Source organism: Pristis pectinata, chromosome 11 (genome assembly GCF_009764475.1).
Source record: "Pristis pectinata isolate sPriPec2 chromosome 11, sPriPec2.1.pri, whole genome shotgun sequence".
In the NCBI taxonomy this organism is placed as follows: Eukaryota; Metazoa; Chordata; class Chondrichthyes; order Rhinopristiformes; family Pristidae; genus Pristis; species Pristis pectinata.
The window spans coordinates 43,498,511-43,520,936 of NC_067415.1; the positions used below are offsets into that span (position 1 = coordinate 43,498,511).

A 22,426-nucleotide genomic window follows, 5' to 3' on the forward strand; every position below is an offset into this window, starting at 1 on the left:
CCTCTGTGACTCCTTGGTCCACTCATCCCTCCCTGACCCCAAGAATTTTCTCCTGCAATACTGGGAGGTGCAACACTTGTCCTTATACCTCCTCCCTCACCACCATCCAGGGACCTATACAGCCCTTCCAGGTGAGACAAAGATTCACATGCACTTCCTCCAACCTTGTCTACTGCATTCGTTGCTCCTGATGTGGCCTCATCTACATCATAGAGACCAAGCACACACTAGGTGACAAATTCACAGAGCACCTCCGCTCTATCCGCAATGGCCATCCTGAGCACCCAATTGCATGCCATTTCAATTCCCCCTTCCATTCCCACACCAACCTGTTCATCCTCCTCCATTGGCAGGGTAAGGCCCAAAGCAAACTGGAGGAACAACACTTTATATTCTGCCTGGCTACAACCCAATAACATGAACATTGAATTTTCCAATTTCAGATAACCCTCACCTCCAGTGTTTCCCACCCCCTCCCCCCCCACCACTTTCTCCTTCCAATCCTCCTCTAGTCCCCTATTTTAGTTCCCCTTCCCACACCCCTCCTCCACCCCCCATCACCTATTTTTATCCATCTCCCCCTCTCAATTCCATCAACTACCACCCACTTATTTCAACCCACTGGCTCTATTTTCCCCCTCCCCCAATCTGGTTTTGGTACCATCTGCCTTTCACCTCTCCCCGAATAGTTCCCATTATAACATTCCCTATTTATCAGACTCCAGCACTGGTAACCTTTTCTGTTCCTGTTTATCACCCTCCAGCAGCTGTCACCATATTCACCCTCCTCTCCCCCCACCTGCCTCTCTTTCTTTGTCTACCTCTATCTATCTGCCTCTGTTCTCCAACTCCACTCCTCCCCCTCCCCTACCTAGCTTGCTCTGCCTGTCATCCTTCACACCACTGACAAACATTCCCCCCCCCCGCCCAACATGCCCTCGGTCCACCAATCACCTCTGGCTCCTGTCTCACCACTCCCCCTCTCCTCTTTTTATAGGCTCTCTCTTCTCAGTAATGATGCAGGGTTTAGACCAGAAATGCTGACAATTCCATGCCCTCCACAGATGCAGCTGGACCTGCTGAGTTCCTCCAGCAGATTGTTTGTTGAACTGACTGAAGTACCACAAAAGATTGCAAAATTTAGAACACATTTTATGGAGATGAAAAACACTATGATGCTGGAGGAACTCAGCAGGCCAGGCAGCATCTGTGGAGAAAAGTAGGCAGTCAATGTTTCAGGTCAGGATCCTTTTTCAGGACTGAAGATAGGAAAAAGGGAAGCCCAATATATAGGAGAGGAAAGCAGAGCAGTGATAGGTGGACCAAAGAGGGAAGGTGGGGTGGGCGCAAGGTGGTGATAGGCAGATGCAGGTAAGAGATAGTGATAGGCAGATGCAGGTAAGAGATAGTGATAGGCAGATGCAGGTAAGAGATAGTGATAGGCAGATGCAGGTAAGAGATAGTGATAGGCAGATGCAGGTAAGAGATAGTGATAGGCAGATGCAGGTAAGAGATAGTGATAGGCAGATGCAGGTAAGAGATAGTGATAGGCAGATGCAGGTAAGAGATAGTGATAGGCAGATGCAGGTAAGAGATAGTGATAGGCAGATGCAGGTAAGAGATAGTGATAGGCAGATGCGGGGGAGGAGGGGAGAGTTGATCCACCGGGGGATGGGTCAAAGGTAAGAAGGAAAAAAGGGGGTAGATAAAAGAGATAGGCTAGGAAAGGGAAGAAAAGAGGCATGGCTGTGGGGGGGTGGGGGGGGTGGGGGGGTGGGGGGGGTGGGGGGGGGGGTGGTTCTGGGGATTACTTAAAGTGGCATCAAGGTTCCAAGATGGAAAATGAGGTGCTGTTCCTCCAGTTTGAGCTTGGACTTCTCCTGGAAGTGGAGGATGCCGAGGACTGACATATCTGTGATAGAGTGGGAGGGGGAGTTGAAGTGACTGGCAACAGGGAGATGCAGATGGTGGTTATGGAGATGCTAGATTTTTTATTACCAGAGGTGCTTGCTCTCAATTGCTATCCAGGAAAAAATACTGAACAATATGAATATCAGTTAATAACAGAATCAAGATTACCAGTGATGCCTCTGCATATAAACAAGCAGCCAATATTCACAGGTGAGCTCCTTGATCTGCCAAGTGTTTCTAGCATTTTATGTTTTTACCTGGGATAAGGCACATTTGGCTGAGGGTTACTTTACAAAATAAAATGCACTTTAGTATTTCTAACAAAATAAAGCACTTAAAGCTTTTTTTCCTGTTTCTTATTTTAAACTCCTTGAGTGAGAATGCCAATTTGAGCTAACCATAGCTATTTTTATGGTTCAGACTTTAATAGAATCTACAAATAATTCCAAAAAAAAAAATCAAGCTACATAACGTATCATTGAACTATAAAATTTTTCAGTGCAAGTGTCCATACTATATATTTTGTTCATGCTTGCCAAAAGAAGATCTATGGACCTGTCGTTTTCCCTGCTGTTGAATTGTTGTCCTGAGGGTTATCACACCACAAGTTTTCACCAAATGCTTTTTTTGTTTTTTTTTTAAATAAGATATCTTTATTAGTCACATGTACATCGAAACACACAGTGAAATGCATCTTTTGCGTAGAGTATTCTGGGGCCAGCCTGCAAGTGTCGCCACGCTTCCGGCGCCAACATAGCATACCCACAACTTCCTAACCCATACATCTTTGGAATGTGGGAGGAAACCAGAGCACCCAGAAGAAACCCACGCAGACACGGGAAAAACATACAAACTCCTTACAGACAGCAGCCAGAATTGAACCCAGGTCACTAGCGCTGTAATAGTGTTACGCTAACCGCTACACTACCTTGCACTAAGCATTTCTGTATCTATCACGCATTCAGGCCGCTACCAAGTGAAAATGCTTTTCTGCCAACACCCTTCCAATCCAAATACCAAGTAACTTAAATCTGTCCTCATGATTATATATCTTATGCTGTAGGATAGAGGCCCTTCCTAATTCCCCTATCCAGATCTCTCATTAATTGTCTGCTCCTTGATTAGATTTCATCCCAATTTCTTATGTTTGCAAACAAACCTACTGCATCTTTCTAACTAAAAGCATTCAGTCACAGAAATATCCTCAAACCCCCTCAGTAGCCTATCTGGTGCAATCACGTATTTCTTTCATTGCAGTGATTAGATCACTTTTGTGTGTGATAATGCTGTACTGGGATAATACTTGATAGTTTAATTGATAGCATTATGGAGTACCCAAGTAATGACCAAACTAATGTTCTCTGTATTGCTAGGATGGCTGCCATACACTTATATTCTATCCCTCAGCCAATAAAAATTGTATCATATGTTTTCTGAACAACATTTTCTACCTGTCCCATGAGCTTTGTGGCCATTAACTCCAAAGTTCCTATAATCTTCTACATTTCTCTGTATCCTATTGTTACTGTTTACTCTCTTGCATTGGATTCCCTCCACAATAGCATTGCTGCACACCATTTGTATCCTTCTGCCTATTTGACTTTTGATATCTCTCTCTCCATACTAAACTTTATTCTATTTTATCAGTCACATGTCCAATTTTTGTGTAATCAAACTTCTTAATCGTGTTTCACATTAAACTGCAAATTATTGATGTACAGCATGAAAAATAAGACTTAGTATTTTGCCTTGTAGAACACCAAGGCAATAACATTCAAGTCACTAAGACACTCATCAACACTACAGTTGACGCAGTTTTGAATCAAAATTATCATCGTGTCATCACTAATAATGCTATCATTGCCAGCTCTTCTTGTTACTTTCTCAAAAAACTCAATCAAGTTTGTCAAACACAACCTTCTCTTTCCAAACCCACACTGACTGTTCATTAATCAATATCTTTCAAAGTATTGACGAGATTAGCAACGCCAACATTGATCAAATGATTGAACCTAGTTTTTTTTTGTCAATGTGTTAGTCTTATACAAAGGAGTTGCCACAATTTCAGATATGTGAAACCTCATTTTACCTGCTCTGTACATCTTTAATACTAGCATGTTCTGTAAAGTAAACAGTTAGGGCAGTATTCTTGTTAGGGGAATTTCCAAGAGAACAGTCTGGGCTCAGCATTTGAAGACATTGTTGATTTGGTTTAGTGAAACCTATCAATGGAATAAGAACAAATATTGTACCTCAAAATGTTCCCAATGATCGTGTAATTTTGTTGGCAGTTCTCCTTCCGTTTCATCAGTTTCTTCCTCTCCTCTTGTCAATGTTACGTCTTGTTCTGTCCCAACTGGCTAAAATAAAAATTTAGAAACTTTTAGTAAATGTATACTCATAATTGTCTTGAGTATAGAAATATTATATAGCAATATTACAGTATACAAATCAGATGTCACAGATTAGATGGAATGTAAAACTTAATAAAATGCACCACCATCTATTCTTTTCTTAAAAATCTACAAAATCCAAATGCTTGTTCAAAATCTCCTTTGAAAAGATCATCTGGGCAATGTACACCACATAAATGTATGCAAATGCAAAATACTGTAGGTGCTAGAATACAGAAATATAAACAGAAAATGCTGGAAATACTTAGCAGGTCGGGCAGCTCATGTGGAGAAAGAAATAGTGGTAAACAGTTTTGATCAATCTTTGTTAAACCTGTATAATTTTGTAAAAGCACAACTGCTATTAATTTCTCCAATTATTTTTCACTTAGTTTGTAAATGATTCAAATTCCTAATAAAATCCCCCTCCACCCTGTTCACGACAAACCCACAAACACTACATAGTTGGCACAAGCAGATGAAACTTGATGGTAAGAGTGGCCTGCATAGGTGTAGGAAAACACACATCTGTCGAATTTGCAACAATATCTTTTTAATCGCATTCATCCAAATCTATACACACAATATTTTGCATATACAGGGAAATGAATAGAAATTATCCAGAATTTTCCTGCATGAAGTACAAACTTCATCAGATCCTTTCTACCCTGACACTCTCCAAATTCTTAAAGAAAGCTCAAGATCTTTCCAGGTTTCCAGTTACATACTTTGTCCTTACTAATTCATAATGGTATAAAACTGTTACTATGAAAAAGATCTACAGAAAAGATTTACCTTATACAAATTTCCAGCTGAACAATCTGTTTATCATTTAGCATATTATTAAATACCTTCAGCACATTATTCCATTTCCTTCTTGGCTATTGCTTGTCTCATGTGGTAGTAAAGTGTCAATAGGCATGTATTATCCAGAGTTTACTTTCAGCATATAAGAAATAGACAAACTAATATGATTTGACCAAATCATTTCTTGTCACATCTATCATTCACACTGATTGCTTAGGTCAACTGAAGTGCTTAATACAAATGTATATACAAATACACAGTCAGTATTAGAGGAGTTGTACACTGTCTCTGCAAATTTCTCCAACTGCACTAAAAGGGCAGGCAACTAATGTCAGTGCCCCTCCCAAGCCAACATTCTAGGACTGATGGCAATGCTGGGTAGGCCATATAATTTGCATGCCCAACACAAGACTCACAAAACAACCACTCTATTCTGAGTTCTATCATGGGAAGAGTTTCCCAGGTGGACAGAGTAAGAGAATCAAGGATGCACTCAAAGACTGAATGAAAAACACGATGTTGCTGGAGGAACTCAGCAGGCCAGGCAGCATCCGTGGAGGATGCTGCCTGGCCTGCTGAGTTCCTCCAGCATCATAGTGTTTTTTTATCTAGATTCCAGCATCTGCAGTCCTTTGTTTCTCTTGTATTCAAAGCCTCCTGGAAGAAATGCAACATCCCCACCTACTCCTGGGAATCCTTAAACCATGACCACTCAAAGTGGAGAACAAGCATTTTGGAAAAGATTGAGAAACTTGACTCCATGCAGCAGGAACACACAGAGTCCCTACATAGGTGGTGGAGGAGCTGACCACCTCACAAATACATGCTTGCTCCTTCAGCCACCACCTGGCCGATCTGTGGAAGAATCTGAGTCCCTATATAGGCCTCATTAACACTTCAGAATCCATAAAACCAGTGCGAAAGTATATAATACTTGATCCCAATGGACTACCTGAGAAGAAAGATACATGCCCAGGGCATGTTCACTTCCTTGTTCTAAACATGGGGCATGGGATATCTGTTAGATAGTAAGGAGTTAGTTGAAATAAAATGAAAAATAAGAAACAAAGACACAGCCACAGTTTGTTCTGCCCAAAATTAAAAATAGACATGAACAGGATCACTGAACAAACATCCTTGAACTGATGCCAATAATAATATCAGCCTCTCTTTGGGTTATAAAAATAGAATAAGATTTTATAACATGGATCATTAATTGCCTAGGCAGCCAACAAAATCCTTTGTGTGGCTATATCTGCACCTCTAGGAGAGGACCTCATATTTATGGAGAATAAATTGTTAGGACATTTTCACTATCTTGTAATATATATCATATGCACATAAATTATTAAGAGTCAGGGATTCAAAGAGAATGAAGATGAGTAGGGGAAAAGAAAAACCAGAAGAGAGGAGGATATAGAAAAATATCATCTCAACCATTATGGAAATATAACTACTGAACAGGAGCGAGAAATAGTTTTTATCTTTTGAAGTTTGATCTTTTGTGCAAAGCAGTGGCTGAAGTATGTCAGAGAGCACAGATTAAGAATATAATCATAAAAATACAAAGCCCTGGATAAATGTTATTGACAGTGAGTAGTTTTTTCTCATGATCACACGAGATGAATCTTCAGGGAATGATTAAAGCATTGGGTAACACAGCATGTAAACAGGTCCTTCACCCCAATTGGTCCATGCCAACCAAATGCCCATCTAGACTAGTCCCACTTGCCTGAGTTTGGTTCACCAAACCAGTTCAACTAGTATACCAGTTCAACTGTCTTTTAAAAGTTGTTATTGTTCCTGCCTCAAACACTTCCTCTGGCAGCTCAATCCATATACATACCACCCTGTGTAAAAAAAAGTTGCCCCTTGAGTTTCTAGAACATAGAACAGTACAGCACAGGAACAGGTCCTTCAGCCCACAATGTTGTGCCAAACCAATTACATCAGTAATAAAATGCCCAGTTGAATTAATCCCTTCTACCTACACAATGACCATATCCTACCATTTCCCTCACAGTCATGTGCCTAAGAACTTCTTGAACGCCCCTGTCGTATTTGCCTCCACCACCACCCGAGGCAGCGCATTCCAGGCACCCACCACCCTGTGTAAAAAACTTGCCCCACACGTCTCCTTTGAACTTACCCCCTCTCACCTTAAATGCATGCCCTCTGGTATTAGACATTTCAACCCTGGGGAAAAGATACTGGCTGACTACTCTATCTATGCCTCCCATAATCTTATAGACTTCCATCAGATCTCCTCTCAGCCTCCGCTGCTCCAGAGAAAACAACCCAAGTTTGTCCAACCTATCCTATAGCACATGCCCTCTAATCCAGGCAGCATCCTGATAAACCTCTTCTGTACCCTCTACATCCTTCCTATAATGGGGTGACCAGAATTGATGCAATACTCCAGATGTGGCCTAACCAGAGTTTTATAAAGATGCAGCATAACTTCCTGACTCTTGAACTCAACACCTCGACTAATGAAGGCAAGCATGCCATATGCCTTCTTTATCACCCTATCAATCTGTGTAGCCGCCTTCAGGGAACTATGAACTTGGACCCCAAGATCCCTCTGCTCATCAACACTGTTAAGGGTCTTGCCATTAATAGCATACTGTCTCTTTACATTTCATCTCCCAAGGTGTGACACTTCACATCTGACAGGGTTGAACTCCATCTGCCATTCCTCCGCCCATATCTGCAACTGATCTATATCCCACTTATATCTGCCAGTCTTCTACACTATCCACAACACACCAATCTTCCGATCATCTGCAAACTTACTAATCCACCCATCTACATTTTCATCCAGGTCATTTATATACATCACAAACAGTAGAGGTTCCAATACAAATCCTTGAGGAACACTAGTCACAGGCCTCCAGCTAGAATAATTCCCATCAACCATTACCCTCTGTTTTCTACAGGCAAGCCAGCTCTGAATCCAAACGGCCAATTCACCATGGATCCCATGCATCTTAATTTTCTGGGTGAGCCTCCCATGAGGGACCTTGTCAAATGCCTTTCTAAAATCCATGTAGACAACATCCACAGTTCTACCTTCATCAATCAACCTCATCACCTCTTCAAAAAACTCAATCAAGTTAGTAAGGCACAACTTGCCCTGCACAAAGTCATGCTGACTGTCCCTATCAGGCTATGATTTTCCAAGTGCTTATAAATCCCATCCCTAAGAATCCTCACCAGTAATTTCCCAACCACTGATGTGAGACTCACCGGTGTATAGTTACCAGGTTTATCCCTGTTTCCCTTCATTAACTACTCGCCAGTCCTCCGGGACCTTGCCTGTGGCTAGAGGGAACACAGAGATATTGGTCAAGGCCCCAGCAATCTCATCTCCTGCCTCTCTCAATAACCTGGGGTATATCCCATCAGGCCCTGGGGACTTATCCAGCTTAATGCACTTTAAGAAACCCAACACTACCTCCTCTATCTCGAAATGCCCTAGCATATTAGTATGCTCCACACTGATCTCCCTATCCTCCATGTCCTTCTCCATGGTAAATACTAATGCAAAGTACTCATTAAGGACCTCACCCACATCCTCTGCTTCCAAACACATGTTCCCTCCTTTATCCTTGAGTGGTCCTACCCTCTCCCTGGTTATCCTTTCTCTTCATGTATGTATAGAATGCCTAGGGATTCTCTTTAATCCTACTTGCCAAGGACTTCTTGTGGCCCTTCCTGGCATTCCAAATTCCCTTCTCGAGTTCCGTTCTGGCTTCTTTATAATCCTCAAGTGCTCTGTTTGAACCTAGCTTCCTAAGTTTTACGTATTTTTCCTTTTTCTTCTTGACTAAATTCACCACCTCTCTCAACATCCAAGGTTCTCTTACCATGCCATCCTTATCCTTCCTTCTTACTGGAACACACCTGTCCTGCACTCTGTGCAGTTGGTCTTTAAACATCTTCCATATGTCAGATGCAGACCTGCCCAAAAACAGCTGTTCCCAATTAATTCTCCCTAGTTCCTGCCTAATGCTCTCGTAATTTGCCCTGCTCCAGTTTAATACTCTCCCGCAAGGTCCATGTGTCTTTATTTATAGCTATCTCAAAACTTAAGGAGTTGTGGTCACTGTTCCTAACTGTTCTCCCACTGAAAGGTTGGTCACCTGGCCAGGCCCATTTCACTTAACAAATTTTGCCCCATCTAAACCTCTTACACTAACGAGGTCCCAGTTTACATTAGGGAAGTTGAAGTCCCCCATTTAGCTTTACCCTATTAGCTTTACACCTTTCCCTAATCTGCCTGCATATCTGTTCTGCAATGTCCCGGTGGCTATTGGGGGTGGTTTCTGTAGTATAATCCCATCAGAGTGATTGCACCTTTCTTATTTTTGAGTGCAACCCATATAGACTCAGTGGATGAGCCCTTCATTATGTCCCGAGTGCAACTTCCCCTCTTCCCCCCCCCCCCCCCCCCCCCCCCCACTCCTCTTTTACCTCTCTCTCAATCTTTTCTAAAATATAGGAACCCTGGAACATTAAGCACCCATTCCTGTCCCTCTCTCAACCAAGTCTCTGTTATGGCCACAACATCATAGTTCCATGAACTAATCCATGCTCCAAGTTCATCACCCTTACCCATAATACTCCTAGCATTCAAATACAAACACTTCAAACTGTCCGTCCCATTGTGTCTATTACTTTGCTCCTGCCTGTTTTTACTGGCCCTGACATCTACCTTCCTCTCAATCCCTCCACTTTCTGACCTGGTGCACTGGCTCCCATCCACCCTGTGAAACTAGTTTAAACCCTCCCAAATAGCACTAGCAAACCTCCTGGCCAGGATATTGGTTCCCTGCCAGTTGAGATGCAACCCATCCTTCTCGTACAGGGCATCCCTGCCCCAGAAGAGGTTCCAATGATCCAAGAACCTGAAACCCTGCCCCTGCACCAGTTCCTCAGCCACACATTCATCTGTTCAGTCATCCTATTCCTGCCCTGACTAGCACGTGGCACCAGGAGTAATCCAAAGATTACTACCTTGGAGGTCCTGCTCTTCAGCTTCTTTCCTAACTCCCTATACTCACTGCGCAGGACCTCTTCCCCCTTTCTACCCATGTCATCGGTGCCAACATGCACCACGACCTCTGGCCGCTCACCTTCCCTCTTGAGAATATTCTGCAACTGCTCTGAGACACCTTCAACCCCGGCACTTGGGAGGCAACACACCATCCTGGTGTCTCTTTCGTGGCCACAGAATCTCCTGTCTGCCCCCCTAACTATTGAGTCTCCTATCACTATTGCTCTACCTGATTTTACACTTCCCTGCTGAGCCGGCCACAGTGCCACTGACCTGGCTGCTGCTGCTGTGCCCTGACAGGTCATCCTCCCCAGCAGTATCCAAAGGGGTATGCTTGTTGCTGAGGGGTATACTCACAGGGGAACCCGACACTGACTGCTTACTTCCCTTACTTCTCCTGGTGGTCTGTACCCTGGGTGTGGCCACCTCAGTAAAAGTCTCATTTATGAGGTTTTCAGCTTCACGGATGGTCCTGAGTACATTCAACTCCAGCTCCATTTCCTTGACCTGATCAGTCAGGAGCTGCAGCTGGGTATATTTCCTGCAGATGTGGTCATTAGGAAGACTGTGAGGTTCCCTGACTTCCCACAACTTACAGGAGGAGCATTCCACTGCCCTAACTACCCTCCTGCCTACACTGAGTCAAAAACTAAGGATTTACAGACAACAAAATAAAGACCTTACCTGTGCTTTCTTACTGAAACCCTTTTTTGAAAGAGCTGTTCACATTCCCCTCACCTAGGTCACTTACTCAGCCTCTTCACGCCAAAGCCTCAGTCCCCCCACTCTAACACTGAACCAGTCCAACAATAGCCACTCTGTTTAACCCTAACTTCTTTTTATTGGCTGCTGCCAATTAGCTAATTAACCAATTATTACTAACAGTATGCAAGTGTGCCTCTTTAAGGGTCCTGCTCACTGAAAATGAACACCAAGAACAGAGACTCACCTCTCTTGAAAGCTTACGCCTCTCATTCCAAGTCCCGGCTCCTGCTCACTATTGAATCTTTCCTCTCTCACCTTAAACCCATGCCCTCAAGTTCTTGATTCCCTAACTCTAGGTAAAGGACTGTGTACATTCACCCTATCAATGCTCATGATTTTATACACCTCTATAAGATCACCCCTCAGTTTCCAACGCTCCAAGGAAAACAGTCATAGCCTGCCCAATCTCTCCCTCTATCTTCATCCCTCGAGTCCTGCAAAATCCTTGTAAAGCTTTTCTGCACCCTTTCCAGTTTAATAGCATCTTTCCTTTAGCAGGGTGACCAAAACTGAACACAATATTCCAGCGTCCTGTACAACTGCAACATAACCTCCCAACTTCTCTACTCAGTGCCCTAATTGATGAAGGCCTGTGTGCCAAAAGCCTTGTTCAACACCCTGTCTACCTGTGATGCCACTTCCAGGGAACCATCTGCCTGAACTCCAAGGTCCCTCTTTTCTACAACACTTCCGAGGCTACCGTTTAATGTGGAAGTCCTAACCTTGATTTGACTTTCCAAAATGCAACACATCGCACTTATCCGCATTAAACTCCATTTACCACTCCTTGGCCCACTTTAATTCTTGATAACCTTTTTCACTGTCTATGACACCATCTATCTTAGTATAATCTGCAAACTTACTAATCCTGCTTTGTACATTCTCATCCAAATCATTAATATAGTTGACATACAACAAGGGTCCCAGCACCAAGCTCCTGCATTTCATGAAAATTTCCTGGTTCTCAAAGAGGGACTTAAGTGCCACAAGTCCAACTAGGCATACTGGGATAATCAGCACTGCCTGGAATGATGCGGAGTTTAGGAAATTTAAGATGACAGTGACCTTGATTTCTACAGACAGATCTTTCCAGGCAAAGGGGTAGGGATAGATCACAGATCTCTGTGACTACTGACCTAGAAAAGCTTAATCTATGAATAGATTGCTCTTCACAGACTCTCAGACAAATATAGCTGTGTGGAGGATGTGACACGAACTCTTCATTCCCTCTTCCTTCTGGATCTCTGGCCATGTCAACCCAGCCTGTAATGCCCTCTGAAACAGTAGTTCATGCACCAGAGCCATGAAAAAGAGGTAATGAGCGTGGAAATGACAACAAACCTCAAAGTTCCTATGCAAACTTACAGCCACCCCGATTCCCTAGCCAATCTGCAGTGTTTCCTGCAGTCTACTACAGATGTAAGTGTCAAGTAGCCAAGCATCCCTTTAAATAGTAGCTCTGGAGTGAATATGGTTCTCTGTGAGTGGCAAACACTTTCTTTAAATTAAAGAAATGTGACTCAGTTGCACCTGGCAACACTCAGATGACGTGCATAATGAATGATGCCTCATGGTGCACACATCCTACACACCAAATGTCTGACGTGCACTAGCGTGCAACATTTCCAGAAGCACCAGGTCAAATTTCCCAAACTATGTGATTCTCAAAGAATTACCATGTTTTCATGATTTAATCATAGATGCAACAACACTGAATTGTGACACTTTGGAAACATCACCAATAGAATTGCACAAGTCCAAGGAAAAGATCCATAACTACTTCCCAGAGAAAAGCTTGGGATAGATGATAAAAATAAACTTGGCAGCTTTGCTCACATTCTCGAATGCATTTTGCTTCAAAAAGAAACATTGGCAGTTTTCAGCAAGGTAGGTCACTGACAAATCAGATAAAAACAAAAAAAAAAGTGACAAACAGAAGTAGGATGAGGCAAGTTGGAGCAAGACCAGTGAAGCAGGGAATTAAATGAACAAAATTATATTGGATCAATTAAGTGGTATAGGTCAGAGGTTACCACACTTTTTTTGATCAGCCCCACTTCAGAGGGATTTGTCATTCCTGAGTTGCTCTTTCAATGCTAATTAGGAACAAAAAAAACTACTTGTTTCTACAGTAAAACTGCAGTAATCCATTACAATCAAGACTTTGATCATGCCAAATTTGCATATTTTCTGGACTATTGGATGGCATTCTATTACCCTAAAACTTCTTTAATTCACTTTTTTTTTAATGTTATACAGTAATCTTCCAGTGAACTCAAGAGCACAGGAAACAGTGTCTTGGTCAGTTTAAACAGAATACAGGAACTGGGGTCCCAGTGATCTTAAAGGGAGTGCGAGAACTGGTGCCCCAGTGAGCAAATTATCAGAGTCTTACTGCATATGGAAGTAGAACTCAAGTCAAAGAACGAGTAGCACTTATTTAAAATACGGCACAAGAAGAAAAGTACTTGGCTCACAGGATCACAGAATTGTCACAGCACAGGAGGACAAACAACCATCAGGTTATGCCAGCTCTTGAAGGAATAATCCTGTCATTCCCCACAGGCCCCCCAAATTATTTTCCATCAAGTCCCTGTACAATTTACTCTTGAAAGTCCTGACTGATTGCATTGACCACCCTGACTAGCAATGTTTCAGATCATAACTGAATTCTGCAGAAAAATACTTTGTCTCATTTCCCTCTTCACCAACCTTTCAATCTGAGAAATAATTTTTTTACCATTACTTTTGTCTTTCTCCTTTTGGGTAAACTTCCTGTCCACTCTACTATTGACATTTTGCTTCCATAGGCCTCAAATGTGCAAATTGGGCTTTTAAATGGGACATAATAAAATGTTTTCTGAAAATCCACATCAACAACATTTTGCTTCCTTTTCTTCAATGACCTTTTCTGCTACCTCATCAACAAATTCAATCAGCTTTACCAACTCGAACCTGTCTAAGAACTCCTTATTTTTCACCTTATTATTGTTTCTGGTTAATAATAATGAGCACTTAACTCGTTGAGAAAGCTTGGTTAATGGAGCCTGAGCATTTTCTATTCGAAAGAGGCTAGGTTAATGAAGATAAAGGTTTTGTTTTAAGCCCCCGGGTCTGAGAAAGCTTATTAAAAGTCTCAAGGTGGACAGAACAACAGACCCAAAGTAATATTCGTTTTTTTCAGTCTCTGTCTGTGCAATTTCTCCAACCCTGGTGCTGTTCCAAACCAGCAACCAGAGCATAGACAGCAAATCAATTCAGCTCTGGCTTTCAACCACAGGAGCCCAGTCCAAACATCTGATCTGGATTCCTTGTGCAAGAAATTGCCCTTCACTCTATCTACACCTCCCTCCCACATGCCAACACCTGACTCTCAAAATAGACACTTTTAATTTTTGTCATGGCAAGAGATAACCAGGGAGATGGAGGAAGCTGTTGCAGGATGTTCTCAAAGCCTCCTTGGAAGAAGTATAGCAAACCCACGAACCTATGGTAATCCTTGGCCTATGATTGCTCAAATTGAGAAGTAGCATTCGGAACTTAAAGTCCCTTCATTAAGAGCACAGACAGTTCAACGTAAAAGATGGTGCACTCCTTCTATCTCCCAAACTACTCACCTGGCTGTCCTTTCAGACACTTCCTGCTCCACCTGTTGCAGAGTCTTTCTATCCTTTGATACAGAATAACCCACTGGTGTGACTGTATTTAGAACACTGCATTAAATTTGTACTAGGGATTTCAAAATGCAACAAGGGAAATTTCAGGATTTAGGAACCACAGCAATTTTTATGTTCTCTCAGAATTTAACTTCTTGAAAACCTTTAAGCCATGTTGCGCCTTAAGCAAATTTCAACTTATCCAAAACTCTGCTTCGTTCATATTTTCATCAGTGCACTCACTAGCTTCCAGTGTTTCCTCTCTCCTAATGCATTGAAATATGAAGCCTTTATATAATCTCTTTGTCCTTTTATAATCTCCTTATAATTTTCAACTACATACTTCACCAATTGCATGGTTTTCTGACTCCTTTATTTCTAACTTTGAAGGACAAAGTTGGCATACAATTTTGAATAAAGTTATAATGGGGACTCTCTTCCTTTACCATATTTTAAAATGAATAACAGGAGATCAGCTCTATTGATTACTCTGTTCTGGGTGCCAACTAAATTGAATCTGATCAGGATATTAACACATCTCCAGAATTTTGACCAAGAGGACATGGTTACACATTGGCATTCACTGCAATTACTTCCACTATTTTATCACTGAAATTGTACAATTGACAACTCTGACAGAGCCCCTCTGACTGAATAAATACCAAGTAACTCAGTTATCATCCTTGGTTCTGGCAAAAACTACTGTGGGAAGACAAGCACTATAAAGGCTAAATCAGTCAAGAAGGCCTGCCAGCCCTTGCAGATTAACTATGGGAAATATTCGTAGTTTTACCAGTGCCACCCACACACCAAAAACAGAAAAGGATCTTAAATTATACAGATAAAATGAGATTTGCAACAATCATGCTGCATATTTATTCTGCCAGAAGGCCAACCACCTAAAATGTTAATTCTATTTCTCTCTCCATGGGTGCTGCCTGACCTGCTGAGTTTCTTGAGAGCATTTTTGTTTCTATTTACCAAAGGACAAACATTAGCATCTTATGTTTAAAAAAAAAGTGTCAATTAATGGACTCCAAAATTATTTTCAAAGTAGTAACTTTAACTTCTATTGTTTAATTTTATTCATTAGATTTGTTGAATTAGTAACTTGTATCAGATGGTTTAGCCTGCAAATAAATTTTGACTTAAGAGTTTCAGTATAAACTCATTTGCCTACTATCATATTCCTTCACAGCTTTTAGAAGGGAAAAATAACATACATTGGCATCCCATGTATTCTCAAATAATATGTCTAGAATACAACTGTTAAACTGGGCATACAATCAAATACATTGAAAATATAGCAGCAATAATAACAAGACTGGTTTTAGGTTTGGAAATTAGCTCTGCGTACAATTGCCTTTTACTACAAGACAAGAGTTTTAATTATTAGTTACTTAGAAGGATATTAAATTTGTTGAGATCCATGAAAAACTATTTGGACTAAAAGCTGACAAGTCCCTGAAATTGGTGACTCATATCCTGAGCTTTTAAAAGAATTGGCTTGAGATGGTTGGTTTTGTTTTTTCCAGAACACGCTGGGTTTACGGAAGTTCCAGTGAAAGGTACCAGATGAAAATCTGCTGGTCAAGAGAGGAAGTTCAGTGAAAACAGTGATAAGCTGATTAGCCTGATATCTAACTCCATGGTTAAAAACAAACTAATGGGAAGTTCAAAATCACAACTTCTTTAAACAGAATCAAAGCAGCTTTGTTAATGGAAAATCAAGTTTGATCAGTTCGTAAAGTTATTTGAGGCTTCATACGGAGGAATTAATAAATGCATTAATTTTGGATTTTCAAAAGGAATTCAATAATATGCCTTACAACATAAATGACATTAGGGCTTACGGGATATAGGGGAAAAACTAATTTAGATTAAGGATTTTTAAACAGGCAATAAACAAAGACAAGGAACAAATTAGTCATTTTCAGATAGCACAGAGAAATGCATGGAGTACAGCATGGATCAATGTTGGAGCTGCAGCTATTTATGACCTAAATCAATGACTTGGGTGAGAGAACTGAATGTACTACTATACTTTTTTTTTAGTTTATTTATAGGTTGTGGGTATTGCTGGGAATACCTTTTGCCTTTTTCTAACTGCCCTTTAATAGGTGCTGGTAAGCCACTCTGAACCATTACAATCCTTCCGGTAAAAGTACTCCAGCAAGTATCTAGTGCTGATGAAGGAACTATGAAGATTGCTGATTATAGAAAGTCAGATAGAGAAGTAAGTTGTGTGGAGGAGGCAAAGAGTTAGCAAAGGGATATAGACTGATTAAGTAATTATACAAGAGAGTGGCAGCTGCACCGTAACATGGGAAAGTATGAAATGGAAATTAACCACTTTGGTAGAAAGAGTAGAAGAGCAGAATAATTTTAAAATGCGAGGGCATAAATGTTGGCATTCTGTGGGATTTCAGCAAATTTTGCACATGAATTATATTAAGTAAATTTGATACTACATCAAACAATATGAAAGGACAATAATGGAATAGACTTTATTGAAACAGAAATTATAAAGGCCTTTAGAGTCATAGAGCACTACAGCACAGAAACAGGCCCTTTGGCCCATCTAGTCCATGCCGACCTTATCTTTTGCCTAGTCCCAACTACCTGCGCCCAGACTATATCCCTCCAAACCCCTCCCATCCATGCACCCATCCAAACTTTGGTATTGGTTTATTATTGTCACTTGTACCGAGGCACAGTGAAAAGCTTGTCTTACAAACCGATCATACAGGTCAATTCATTACACAGTGCAGTTACACTGAGTTAGTACAAAGTGCATTGATGTAGTACAGGTAAAAACAGTAACAGTACAAAGTAAAGTGTCACAGCTACAGAGAAAGTGCAGTGCAATAAGGTGCAAGATCACAACAAGGTAGATCGTGAGGTCATAGTCCATCTCATTGTATAAAGGAACTGTTCAATAGTCTTATCACATTCTCTTAAATGTTACAACTGAACCCGCAAGTACCACTTCCACTGGCAGCTCGTTCCACACTCGCACCACCCTCTGAGTGAAGAGGTTTCCCTCAGATTCCCCTTATATATTTCACCTTTCACCCTAAACCTATGACCTCTAGTTCTAGTCTCACCCAACCTTAAGGGAAAAAGCCTGCATGCATTCATCCTACCTGGACCCCTCAATTTTGTATACCTCTGTAAGATCTCCTCTCATTCTCCTGCGCTCCAGGGAATAAAGTCCTAACCTATTCAACCTTTCCCTATAACTCAGGTCCTCAAGTCCTGGCAACATCCTTGTAAACTTCCTCTGCACTCTTTCAAGCTTATTGATATCTTTCCTGTAGGTAGGTGACCAGAACTGCATACTTTAGTGAGTCCATACCTGGAGCAGTGTACAGCTTGTGCCTCCCTTTCCCAAAGAAGAATACCTGCTTTTGCGGAGGCACAATGAAATCTTACTAGATTGTTTTCTGAAATGAGTTGCCTGTCCTATAAGAAGAAATTAGGCCAAATGTACTGTATAATAACATGGATAAATGTAAAGTTATCCTCTACCATAGGAAAAACAGAAAAGCAGAGCATTATTCAAATGGCGATATTGAGAAATGTTGATGTACATAGGGATCTGAGTATTTTTATGCATGAGTCACTGAATGCAAACATGCAAGTGCAGTAAGAGGTTGAGACAGCACACAGTATGTCGGTTTTTAAGGTTTTACAAACAGGAGCAAGGATGTCTTGCTACAACTGCAGGAGAGTTTGGTGAAATCACACCATAATCACACTGTTATGTGCACTTTTTGTCTCCTTATCCAAGAAAGAATATACTTGCTATAGAGGGAATGCAGTGAAGGTTTAGTAGGCAGACTTCTGGAATGGCAGGACTGTCATATGATGAGAAATGCCTGTATTAACTAGAATTCAGAAGAACGAGAAGAAATTTCATGCAGGGAGGATGTCCCCACTAGCTGGATGGTTTAGAATGAGCAGTCACATTCTCAGGATACATGATAAGACATTTATGACCGAGATGAGGATGATGATGATGATGAAACAGTGGAACTCTCCACCACAGAAGGCAGTATAAGTTATTGTTGAGTAGGTAGAGATGATTAAGAGAAGTAGCTTAAGAGGAGGTAGATAGATTTCTAAATACAAAATGCATCATATGGTATGTGGAGAGAGCAGGAACACAGGGTTGAAATAGAGGATATGCCATAATAGTAATAAATGATGGAGCAGGCTCAAAGGGCCATGTGACCTATGCCTGATACTAATTTCTGTATTTTTAAATCTTCCTGGCTGTGATCAGTAGTTTCAGAAAGTCAGTTTTAGATTTACATGCACACACTGAGAGTGTAGAATTCACCAAGTGATGGATGGTGTTGCATCTATCACTACACAGCACAATTAACTAAATATGGAGTCCCGTGATGGGGCAGAGTATTGCCAGGATTCCCTACTGTTATGTTTTAATTCCAGTGAGGACTCAAGGCTTGCCTATTAGGAAGCAAAGGGAAGGTAAGTTTCACTATTACTTTGCATCAGTTTAATGTTTTTAATTATTTATAAATAATGGTGTGTTTTAATTAACTTTCTTTTCTTTAAATAAATCTTAAATAATATTTATTTTTTTAATAATTTACTTCAATTTTAAAATAAGTACTAAAATGTCCTTGAAAGACATTTTCTGGTCTACTTGAAACTTGCTGGCCTTGCTGTGCAAGGAGCTGTCCACTAATAAAATCACTAAAAGTCTTGACAGGAGATAAAATCCAACTTTTTCTGTTTTGCCTTCTATGAAAGCCTGTCAGAAGTGTTTCATCAATGGGGACCCTGCACAACTCCTTCTGAGGTCTAGTTGCAACCTGGACCATGCCACTTAATGCAAGGGTATGGACGCCAAATGAGATTGGCCCTCTGCAGTGGGACTGGGTAAATGCGGCATACAGACGTCACAGGCAATGATTCCAGGCAGTAGAGTAGTATGGGCATATATTCACTGGAGTTTAAAAGAATGAAACATTATTTTACTCAAAATGTGTAACATTTCCAGAGGGCTTGATACTTGGATAATTAGGGAGTTTTATCTGGAGAGTACGCATCATTGTCCAAGGATGAGGAAATGGCCATTTTGGACTAAGGGGTAACTCCTTCACTCATAGTATTGAACCTTTGGAACTCTACCCCAAAGCTCTGTAAAAAGCTCATCTGAAGAGTATATTCATGACTCAGTCTGATAGAATTTTGGGCACAAAGGAAACAAAGGATATGGGGATTAGGGAGGAAAATGGATAGAATTTCAGGCAATGGTATATTGAATGGCTGAGCAGCCTTGAGGAACCTTAGTCTGCTCCTGCTCCCATTGCTTTTGTCATTATGTTAGAGTGACTTATGAATTTAATTAAACAAGCATCATATTCTTGTTCTGTATTTGCTTCATTGTTTTTACTATTATTTCTTATAGTTGTTCAACTAGGGCACCAATGTGTAGCAACAAGATAAAGGAAATTAAAACTGTTTACCCCTCTTAGTTACACTACCCATTTGGACCACATTTTAAGGATCATTCAGTTTTACCTCCCTAGAATGGTATTAATAGAGATTTATGAATAGTCAGTCTATTCATTCTTATAACATCAATGGTATGCATTGGAGATGCCTTTGAAGGGAAGAATACAGGAGAGTGGTGAATTTCTCAGAAGTCAACTGATTTATTTCCCATCAGTAACCATGCCACAAACATTTTTCTTGTGTAAATGCTCAAATGCAAAGACCTACAGCATGTCAATAATTATCACTGCCAAAGTTTTTTCCAGTACAATAACAGATACTAAACAAAAATAAAATCACAAATAAAAGTTATAGATCATATATAACTAGCATTGGCATTTCTGGATTAAAGAACGGACATTATCCCAAGTTACCATTACTGTCTACAATTTCAATACGATGCACAACCGTGATTATCAACATATAAGTCTAACTCTGTTGTGATATGTGCTGAACAACCATCAACAAGTAAGTAATAAAAATGAATAGTGTGCACTAGGGAAATGTCAGGAAAGTTATGCATTTGTACTGTAGCGAACTGGAAATGCGGCTAACAAAAGTGAAATATGAACAGTAATAATTTAAAGTGCATACTCTATGCTAATGGATTGTATCTTTACTTTTATCTTTTTCCTATATTTTAACTTCTCATGAAATTGCTACTTTGCAATTAGCTAAAAATATCCATAATGTCCATCCTTGCATTTGTTAAAAATCTATCTCTGATTTGCACAAATACCCATTGCACCTACTGTTATCCAACAGACCAAACTATTATATCACAACTTCATATGAGTATATATAATTTCATTAAATTGCAAGAGACAGGCATTAGGCCCATTACTATGCCTTTTACTGATAATCATTTATACTTCCTTTCAGGTTTTGTTCTAAATAATTATTGAAAAATATTATATCCTATTCCATCATTTTTTCAAGCAGTACATTCTACATCTTAACAACTTTCTATATAAAATATAAATTCTCACATTGTTCTGACTCTTATGCCTTCTGATTAATGACCTTTCTTATTTACTTTAACAAAACCACTCACAATTTTTAAGATCTCAATTAAATCTTCCCTTAATCTTCTCTATCCAAAGGAGAACCCCTAACATCGAGTCACCTGACTTAAGGAAGGATGTCAAGTCCTCACAAGTGACACTGAAGAGATATTCTACAACATTCACAGGGATGAGAGACTTCAGTTAAGTGCAGTGACCATAATTAGACCCACACCGGATATTCTTCTCCCCTCCCCCATCAGGCAGAAGATACAAAAGCCTGAAAGCACATACCACCAGGCTCAAGGACAGCTTCTATCCCACTGTTATAAGACTATTGAACGGTTCCCTAGTACAATAAGATTCTTGACCTCACAATCTACCACATTATGACCTTGCACCTTATTGTCTACCTTCACTGTACTTTATTCTGCATTCTGTATTGTTTTACCTTGTACTACCTTACTGCACTGTATAATGAATTGATATGTATAAATGGTATGCAAGACAGGTTTTTCACTGTACCTTGGTACAAGTGACAATAATAAACTAATTTCAATTCCAACACACAAGACACCATATAACCAGTGGTTTACAAGGGTTTAACATACTTTCTTGCTTTTCCTCTATTTATTTAGTTTGCCTTAACATTAGGAATTTTCTCACAGTTGTGATTAAATAACTATTAAAAAATGATTGGGGCTAAACTGGATAGCTTCTTAAAATGGGCATAGGAATCACGATGCACAATTAACCTATGGTTATTTGGCCTGATGCGCAGAACAAATTCTGTTGCCTGCTCATTATAATGTACTCTAATTGCAGCATGCAGCCAGAGCTAATAACGTTGTCCTTGGTTTTCTTTTCCCAAAAATATCTTATTCATAAAATTTGCAAATATGTAATGCACTACCTGCATGTGTCACCATTTTTAGAACAAGATCTACATTACATCAGTATACATTACATGCTCCTGCATATACATTCCTCAAGCAAACTGTTTGAAAGTCTTTTTACGTGGGTTTTAGCCTTTCAGTGTGCAATGGCAGCAGAGCCTCAAAATGTGGCCTTTTCCTTTACCAGTAAAACACCGATGATCTACTATTCAACCATTTGGAATGCATGATGGCTCAGCATCTGGTTCACTAAGTAATGTTTGCTATGCCCCCTTCAACTCATCCATTCTGACTTGCCAGGGTCCCAGTTCCTGTGCTCCATTTCCATTCACCAGGGCCCCATTCCCCACACTTCCTTCCCACTCACTGGGGCCCCATTCCCTGCACTCCCTTCCCACTTGCTGGT

At 40.6% G+C, this 22,426-nt stretch overlaps 1 protein-coding gene across 3 annotated transcripts in view; it reads right to left on the reverse strand.

Annotated features, from left to right (window-relative positions):
* dlg2 (discs, large homolog 2 (Drosophila)) overlaps positions 1 to 22,426 on the reverse strand; it is a 567,102-nt gene that overhangs the window by 418,075 nt on the left and 126,601 nt on the right. For all 3 annotated transcript variants that reach the window (XM_052026014.1, XM_052026016.1, XM_052026015.1), the window contains exon 5: positions 4,164 to 4,271. In XM_052026014.1, coding sequence (XP_051881974.1) covers positions 4,164 to 4,271 — 108 coding nt within the window. The remainder of the gene's footprint in view (positions 1 to 4,163; positions 4,272 to 22,426) is intronic.